Below are 9764 nucleotides of genomic sequence, written 5' to 3'. Positions count from 1 at the left end.
CGTGTCAACTACGGTCGGAGAGTAATGGCAGATTGGTAATCTACACAAGCAGTTGATATCCGCACTACCATGATTTGATAATGGCACTACTCGGTTTGTTTTACACTTCTTAATTAGTTTTTAATCCGGGCATGTTTTACTTCCGTCTTCTTCTTCTTTGTGAAGGTCACTACCATGTTTTGATAATTACACGAACTCAGCTCGTCTTTTCTTTTTTAATCGGTTACCTTTTTCAACTGTTTAAATAATATAAGACTAGATAAATTCGTATACTTATAGAAAAACATGTCTGTGCCAACATCCGTCTCCGTAATCTGAACCCACCCAGTTCAATTTTTACTCGGAGGGACCTTCAATTCATGATAATATCCCTCTAAATTAACGCTATTCATATCATTTTCCTCTAAATTGTGGAAAGAACAAATTTTCCTCTGATGGTATGATTTCCCTTTAAATCTAGGAAAATATTTTCTAACAGAAATATTTTTCCTTGCAATCCGAACAGGGCCTTATAGTAAAATCAGATTATAACATTATTTTTTAGGTCGGAAAGCTATGTATCTTCTTAATTTTGAAATGTCAACAGAGTAGTTAGGTTCTTTACTCTGTCGTGTCTATGCTGATATTGACATTGCTAACATTCTTAGTTTCTTACCTATTCCACTACAAAATATATGTAAAAACAAGTGCTAGGATCACTAATAAGAAATGTGAGTACACATGCCACATTACTTTAGCACATGAGAAAATATAATAAGGTCCCACATTATCACCGTCCTCAAACATAATGTAAATAAAAGATGATATTTCTATGAGATTGGCCCTAGCATTTGAGCCAGTATTTTTTTTAAAAGTATAGTGGGGCCCACTTCATAGGATGATCCAAACCATTTGTGTGTCGGGTCACAATGTACCCAATAAATCTTCTACATAGGTTGATCCTAACCCTCTGATCTATAGAGGTTTCCATCATGTGCGGTCCCTCTACAGATTGAAGGGTTGCGAATTTACGATCATCCTATAGAGATAATTTACGGGGTACATCCTATTTACTATTGTGGCCCGACAAATGAATGGTTTAGATCATCATAATGAAGTGGGCCCCACCATACTTTTTATTTACTATTGTGGTCTGACAAATGAATGGTTTAGATCATCCTAATGAAGTGGGCCCACCATACTTTTTATTTACTATTGTGGCCTGACAAATGAATGGTTTAGATCATCGTAATGAAGTGGGCCCCACCATACTTTTTGAAAAATATTCGACTTCACGCGTAGGCTGTGTATAAAAATCTCATACTTTCCAAGTCAACAAAATAAGGTGGGGATACGATGGTCATTTTGAAAATGCCAAACATTTCATATGGCTTCTTATGCAAAGGTCAGACCTCGAAAATACTTTCAGTTTAAAAGCAAGATCGAAACCAAGTCTTCGGCGAGAAAGAAGATAAAATGGCCTGAAAGGGCGGGGAAGTATCCACGTGGCAGTTTTTTATTCGTCCGAAAGATCAAAGCATCTCCTTACTTTTCAAAGCTTTCACATGAGAATAGAAGTTGAGATGTACGGTCAGAAATGGCCACATGTAGAGATAAAGACCTCTAATCCCACCGTACATTTATGATCTACATGGATATGAACCGTCCATTGAGTTGGGTCATCATCACACTCGGTTCTTTATTAAGCGAGACCATAGTCAGCAAAACGCAAATTTAAAACCGCTTTTTTTTGTTTTTAAGGAAACAAAAAACACGTTTTCTCGCCGCCTTGTCTTTAATACTCAGTTTAAAACTTTGACAAACCACTGTCTTTATTTTCCGATGAAAATATTTAACACGCATTTTTTTTGGCCAACTTTCCAACTTTACCCTGCTACATTTTGTAAATGACAAAATTTCAAATGTATTTTTTGTCTTATATTATTTTACTACGTTTTTTTTAAGAGGAATGTTATCAGCACTACTGTATTTTGATGAGGTCACTCTCACTTTATTGAAAGTACTATATGGCCCGCACCAATAGATGATCCAGACTGTCCATTAGATGGGCCACAGCCTAAATAGGTTGTGCTCCAAAAAGTATTTCCATAGGTTGATCCTAACCCTCTGATCTATAGAGGGTTAGGATCAACACTCTAACATTCAGATCGGAGGGTTAGGATCAACCTATGGAAATGATTTTTAAGGATGTGGCCTGTCTAGTGGACAGTTTGGATCATCCTATGGTGTGGGCCATACGTACTTCTAATAGAGTGAGGAGTGTCCTCATCAAAATACTGTAGTGCTGATAACATTTCCCTTTTTTAATCAATAACGTATTAAACTCGAATTTTTTCCTGTCCCTTTTTCTTTTTTGCCGAATCACATTTTGCTTCGTAAAAACGTGACAAACTTCGCTTTGAAGGGATGAAGATAATGAATATTGCATTGAGGCTTATCAATTTGTGCTTTGATAGTGATAGAATTGGTCCATTTAGTAAACCATTTTATCCTTTGAGGCTGCGTTTGTTTTAGATTTTGAGAACCGATTGTGAGTCCCATAATCAGTTATGGGACTCACAATCCATTATCAAAATCCAAAACAAAATGGGCACAATTTGATATGGTCTATCAATTTGGTTCTCTGAATGAGTGCAGGTTAAAGGATTGGTAAGGGCACAAAATTCAACTACCAGACCAGCTTATCTCACCGTACATATAAGACCTAGATGGATCTAAACCGTCCATTGAGTGGGGTCATCACATTTCACTGCCTAGAATGTCAAACTTCGCTTTGAATGAGTGCAGATAATGAGTGTTCGAAGGCTTATTAATCTTGTTCTTTGATAGAATTGGTCCATCACGTAGACCATATGTTTATCATCCTTCAAAGAGATAATATTAATCACTAAGTTGACATTGTCTATCATTTTCATTTCGTCCTTTGAATGCGTGCAGATAATGGATTGCTGAGGGCACAAGACAAGACTTACGTACAAGACCACCTCACAACAATAGATAAACTAGGAGTAATAGGTTAATTTCATTAGGTATGGTACTTGAGCCCTTCTAATTCCATAACCAAAGAACATAGCCTGATGGATCAGGGTGACTTATAAACTCGACAAGAATATGAAGGTATTGTAGTAAAAAAAATTAGGAATCAAACCTTAAACCGAGACGATCCAGTTTGAATAGAGTTAACGCCTGGGATTAATAGGGTCTAGGACTCACTTATAAAGAACCAGGCATGTGTTCCCGACAGGTTCATTTTTGGGTTAGGGAATTAAAAAGGTGTTAAGCACCAATTATACCTGATTGAAGATCAGTCCCTATTTGTATGCATGATCTCAAGCCTTAAATACTTTTAAAATATGAAATTTTCCTTAAGGAATGTTTAAGATTATCACCACTGATTGTGAGTCCAAACCAAGTATTGGACTCAAATCTTAATCTTAAACGAGCAGGGCAGGCCTAAACTACAACATTGTGACTAGCTATAATAAATAAATCTAATGTGTACCTTCTACTTCTCCTTAAAGGGTTCCAATGGTAAGACTCCATGGATTGAAGATTCTCAAAGAAGAAAATTGTTTTCTTTGGCCAAGAGCACCGTGTTCAATCCTGTAGAAGAAGAACACCGTCTTCTTTAATAAAAGCTCTTGAATCCAAAAGGAAGAGAAAACTGAAATGAGTTTATTCCATTAAAAGATCTCCTTTTACATGCACCGTACATCTACATTCATAGACTTTCCAACTCAAACTAAGATAAACTCTATCTTTATGGATAAATTCTATCCCTAACCCAACTGTATCTCAAACTAACTAATAATAGAGATAAAAACTAACTAAATAGATAAATACAATAACACTAATAGAGAAAAAGAAAAATCTAAAGATAACATAAACATTGTCGTACATCAAAAGAACACATTAAGGAGAGAGAACTAATCATTTTTTGCCATGTCGGACATGCCTTATCTTCCATTAATCGGAAATTAGACAAGCCGAGATGCTAATGAGCTACATGCAATGAAAGAAAATATATACTTGGAAAATGAAATATCCCCACTGCCTATTAATTGGTTATCATTAACAGGGGAGAATAATCTCTAATAAATGGTTATCATTTGATGGCATAGTGATGCAGGTTCATTATCAGATCGTTGAGATCAACGGTTCACGTTGATCGATCCGTGGAATTAAGAGTTTTAGTTGGTTAGAAATTCTTTTATTAGAATTTATTTTTATTAGAAATTAGCGGACGAATTTGAATGTTAACGTGAGTCGTCCAAAGTTAGCTAAAGTGTAGGAGAAAGTAGAGATTATTTAGGAGTTTGATAGCTTTTAGGGTAGTTTGGATTTGATAAATATTGGGTTTTGATATTTTAGGAGTTCTCTTTATCTTGTTTCCTAAATTTAGTAGAAGTAGGAGATTGTGTTCATGTTGGAAAAGTCCACTGAAGTCTATAAATAGACTATCAATTGTAAACGAAAGAGGCTGATTTTGTTTGAATAAAAAGTTGAGTGTTTTGTTTTAGGAATTTATTCCTTTTCTATCGTCATCTTCAACCTTGGAACAAGAAGAAAACACAGAAGATTTTTGTGGTTCTCTTTCTTCTTCCCCATCTCTTATTGCTTGTTTGGTTTCCAACGGCAAACCACCATCGAAGTAGCTTTTCCTACTTCATCCGCACGTACCCTCCTCTATAATCAAGAAGCAGCCCCTTAAAGTCTGCTAATCCGCTTCCCTCCCAAACTGCTTGCAACCTTCCTTAACACCCATTAAAACTAGCCCTTCCAACAGCCCATATTTCAATGTCCTAACTGCCCCTACATCCTATATTAGTTAGCCGAGACACCTACACTCTATCCCTGTTTTTGTCACCCAAACCCAAAGACCTTTCATCATAGCCTCTTTTTCACGTAAAACCCATCCGCCCCTCCTTTGGCCCAAGAAACACCAGCCCTTCATCATCCAATACAAGAGGGATGACTTGCTATCATCTATTGCGAGGCGTGTCAGAATCTAATAGTTAGGCAACCTTATGTTGGGACATCAAGGCACCTAGTTGGCTTTCTGCCAAAGCTTTCTAAAATTCAAAATATGGTAGGGTTGTCCTTGATTCTTACTTGTTGAATCATACTGCATGAGTAAACATACATTGAACATGAAATCAAAGAAAATTAAGTGAGAAGCATGTTTGGCTACTTTCAAAAAAAATTCCCCAACAAAGAAAAACACGAAATATTATGATAGAAATTTTTTTGCTTGAAAAAACTTTTACCTAAAAATGGATTGCAAAATTCAGTTTCATGGAAAAATATTTCCCAATAAATTTTTTTTAACATGTCTGAATCATGTATAAATGTAGAAATTTATACTTGACATAATCCTCATAAAAGTTCATTATTATCCAAGTTGACATCTACTCATACACTGTCTATCACCAACAAATATAAAATACACATCAGCTAAATGTGAAGAATGCCTTCTTATATGTCTTACATATAGAACATAAATTCAACTATTTTTATCTAAGATAGACTGAGAGCGTGCCAAATTAGAGAACATACATATATGTAAATAACAAAGCTAGGAGTAGGCACAAAAGTAAGAATCACTTGCACGGAGTGAAATTGCAATGGGCATTGCTGCCCCCAGAGTTGGCCATCTTAAACCTAAACGCGGTTTGGAGGGCTTGTTGACGGGACCCCAACAGTGCCAAGTTCATATGGTAAACCACAGCGGGCGTGGGGTACATAAATTGGATGTTGTTGTATGAATTGAGAAGGGCAGTTGTCCCTTCCCTAAGGAGGGTTCTGTACAACTCTCCTCTCCCTGTAAGCCCCTCCCATAGGGTCATGTCTGTCCCATATTTCCTAGCCGCAGGAAGTCCAAACGCCACGGCCACCTTCATGTCCGGGCCCACCACCTTCCAGTAACACTTGTACTCAGGCATAGTCCAATACCTACAAGAGCAGAATATAGAAAAGTATAAATTATAAAAGACTTGTTATGTTTAGTGACCATTCTCCCCCCATAATTCTTTCGTTTTTTTTTTTTTCCTGTGCGAAGAATGGGTAAAATGAAAGAATCATATTCTGCAAACACAACCCACAAAGCCTAATTCTCCAAATCCCCTCAAAATAGAATCAGATTTTAACCTATTTCTTTCCTAAGCTTGGCAGAGTTGTGTCGGAGAAGGAGCCCTCGACCCGCAACATATAGAGGATGATTTATTCAATCACATAACTTGGGCTCCTAAAACATGGCACCCTTTAGACCTGTTCATTTTGTATTTTGATAATTGATTTTCAGTTCAAAACTGATTAGTGGACTCAAAAGTAAAGGCAGTTTTGAGTCTACTAATCAGTTTTGGAGTCAAAATCAATTCTCAAAATTATAAAAATAAAAAATAAAAATAAAAAGGAACCAGGCCTCAGTTTTAGCTTGTTCTCAGAAGAAAGTCTTTTTTGAGCCGAAAGGCGCTACTGGGTCCATTGATTTGACAAACAAACACCTTGATATGGTAATCCTAGCCCTCCAATTCATGGGATAACTCGCCACCTTTTCTTCCCGGGCAAACCCCCTTATAGTGTAGAAAGAGTAGTCATACACAAGGTTTAAAATTTGGATTTAGGTACCGGTTTCGGTCTTCCCTAAAACCGAAATTTCGGTCAAAATTTGGTACTCGTTTGAAATTCCGGAGACAAATTTCGGACCGAAATTCCTAAATTTTGGCCAAAATTTTGAAATGTTTTTTTTAAAATAAAAAAGTCATTTTCTCGAAATTTCTGATGGCGAAATTTCTAATTTCGTCAAATACCGGATTCGGTCCCCACGAAAAACTGAAATTTCGGATTTCGGTCGAAATTTTAAACCATGGTCATACATACTCATAATGACATAATTACACTGGAGGGGGTGGCCTGGGGATAAGGGTGTCAATTTTGGCTTGGGCTCGGAAGCTCGCTCGAGCTCGGCTCGAAAAAAGCTCGTCTCGAATCCTTAACGAGCCGAGCCCGAGTTAGGCCAGGCTCGGCTCGGCTCATTAAGGCTGTTAAGGCTCGTTAAGAATTTAATATATTTAAATATATATATTATATATTAATATATAAATTAAAAGGGTTGTCCTTGGAGTGAAAGGTGGGGGGCAAAATATGTGACTTCATTTTTGGAACCCCATTTGTTACTAGGACCACCCCCATAGTGTAAAAAAAGTAGTCAAATTACACTAGTAGGGCTGTCCAGGGAAGATGAGGGATGTGAACATAATATAATCAGAGCTCGGTAAGGCTCGCGAGCCTGACCGAGCCGAGCCTCACTTGTGAGCTTAACGAGCCGAGCCGAGCCTGGCCAAGCTTGCCTCGGCTCGGCTCGTTTACACCCATACATAGGGAAGAAAAGGGGACATGTCCGTTACAACAATAAACGACAATGGCCCAATGGGATGACTTTTGAGTAATGACCCATTCATAGTGGGGCCCATCAAGTGATGGGAACAATCAAACACACGGCCTTACTTTTTCTTGCCTTCCAATAGGCGTAAATTCTACAGTCAAAGACGAGAAAAAGGGCTTGTCAGATACCAAAAAGGCAGGGTTGCAGGCCGGAGTATAAGGTTTCATCTGTTCACACTCCCTCTTTTTCGTAAATACACCATCTCTTTATTGCAAAATGTGCCGTTAGACAGTCGGCAGTCGCAGTCGGACAGCGATAGAAAGTTCAAAATAGGAAGAAAAGAAAGGGAAATATCATCAACACTCCTGTATTTTGATGAGGGCACTCCTCACTTTATTAAAAGTACGGTATGGCTCTCACCATAGGATGATCCAAACCGTCCATTAGATGGGCCACAGCCTAATTAGGTTATGCCCCAAAAATCATTTCCATAGGCTGATCTTAACCCTCCGATCTGAATGTTAGAGGGTTGATCCTAAACCTCTATAGATCGGAGGGTTAGGATCAACCTATGGAAATAAATTTTGGGGCACATCCTATTTAGGCTGTGCCCTCATCGAAATACAGTGGTGCTGATAACATTTCCCAAAAAAAAAAAGGGGAATGATATCAGCACAGCCATGTTTTAATAATTACACAAACGTGGCTTCTTTTATCTTTTAATTGGTTTTGGAGGGATTTTTTGGGAACTGTAATAACCTTTGACAGCTCTTTAAATACTAAAAGACAAGATGGGTCAGTGAAAATATCAAAACATAGTTTTGCTGATATCATTTCCCCAAAAAAATGTGATTATTTCACGTAACAGAGCCGGAATGTAATCAAAACAAAGGGGTGCTAACATTAGATAGTAGGGCCTACCTTAGGCTTATACGCAAGATGATATCAAGAATCTAATTTCAATCAGAAAAGTGTAAAAAAAGTGAGTGGTGTCCATTATCAAAATACCGTAGGGCAGATATCAGTCCCATTATTATTGATCTGACTGTCGACATAGGCCTATCTAGTGAACGGTTCAGATCAATCAAATGTGGGACCTAGGTGCACACATTTTATTACAATCTGGTCCCACATTTTCCCTGACCCATGCGTAATTTTCAAGAAAACCAAATGATATAAGTGGTGCGAATTATCCTACAGTGCGTGCGAATTTATCATCACCCTTCAAGAAAACCAAATGATAAATCAGTCAATCAACAAGACAGAGAGACCTTACCCGTACGGGCAACCGGAAGCTCCCCAAAAATGAGTGGGCGGGGTTACCGGAGAAGGCACTTTAGGAGGGTTGGTGACCGGAGGGGTGACCGGAGTAGCCGGTGTCGGGTTTCTGCCCGGACCCGGGCCCCATCTCGGGCAGAAGGACATGGCCTCTAAAGGTTGAGAGATCAACAAATCGGCAGAGTAAAGATCCATATTAAACATACTAAAAAGGTGTCTTATACCACGGGCAGGTCCGGGAACTGCCCCACAGCCCGACCCACTCCCCATCACTTGAACAGAACAACGGGTCAAATCCGGGCTGCCCGAAAACCTGACCGCATAGTTCCCGAACCAGTTCGTGGTCTGCTCCGTCCACACGCTCACCTGCCCGTCGCTGCCCGTACACGCCATCTCAACCTTAGCACCTACAAAGAAAAGGAGTGGGAATATCATTTCAGGATGCGAAAACGCAAAATGTTCTCTCTCTCTTATATTGGCACTACAATGTTTTTATAATGGCACAAACTCAGCTTGTCTTTTCTTCTTTAATTGGTTTTTTGATAGCTTTTTGGAAACTGTATCAACATGTGCCATGATAAAAAGACAAGATGAGTTAGTGCAATTATCAACACACGTAGTGCAAATATCAGTAGCATCTTCTCTTTCGTTTTTTTTTGGGGGGATTCTTTTTGCTGACCGTAGAGAGGGTAATCGAAGAGACTCCTCTGCCCGTCTTTGCACTGGTCGCAAAAGACACTGCCCGTCATCATTGCATCTGCCCGTGTTCTCTTCACGCTTGAAGAAAGAAGAAGAATCACCAAGAAGAGAAGCTTGTGGAGAAACTCCATGAAAAATGTGGGTATTATTACACACAGAGAGAATGAGAGAGAGAGAGAGAGAGAGAGAGAGAGAGGGTGTGTGTGAATATAAAATGGAGGAGAGTGAGGAATAAATATGAGAGGATTTGAGAGGGTGTTTCTAACTCTCAACTGTCACCATTTAATAAGATGGGAAAAGGGAATAGAAAGGGAATTTTTGAATTAAAAAAAGGAGAGAGGGTCTTCCAAAAGCTCAGCTGAACTGTGCTGGTTTTTTCATTTATTAGAGGATGATGAAGATG

General features: G+C 38.6%; 1 protein-coding gene across 1 annotated transcript; it reads right to left on the bottom strand.

Moving 5' to 3' along the window:
- Positions 1 to 5424: 5424 nt before the first annotated feature.
- LOC143864292 (Pollen Ole e 1 allergen and extensin family protein) lies at positions 5425 to 9764 on the bottom strand. Its single transcript, XM_077375206.1, has 3 exons — positions 9342 to 9764; positions 8661 to 9069; positions 5425 to 5952 (listed from the first exon to the last, which is right to left on the bottom strand). Exons 1-3 carry the CDS (start codon positions 9490 to 9492, stop codon positions 5601 to 5603), a joined length of 912 nt encoding a protein of 303 aa, XP_077231321.1. The 5' UTR covers positions 9493 to 9764; the 3' UTR covers positions 5425 to 5600.

This window comes from Tasmannia lanceolata, unplaced genomic scaffold (genome assembly GCF_043159265.1).
Source record: "Tasmannia lanceolata isolate RefF3 unplaced genomic scaffold, GAP_Taslan_0.1 ptg000048l, whole genome shotgun sequence".
Classification (NCBI taxonomy): domain Eukaryota; kingdom Viridiplantae; phylum Streptophyta; class Magnoliopsida; order Canellales; family Winteraceae; genus Tasmannia; species Tasmannia lanceolata.
The sequence above is the reverse complement of the archived record's forward strand: the minus strand, read 5'-3'. Positions and strand labels throughout refer to the sequence as shown.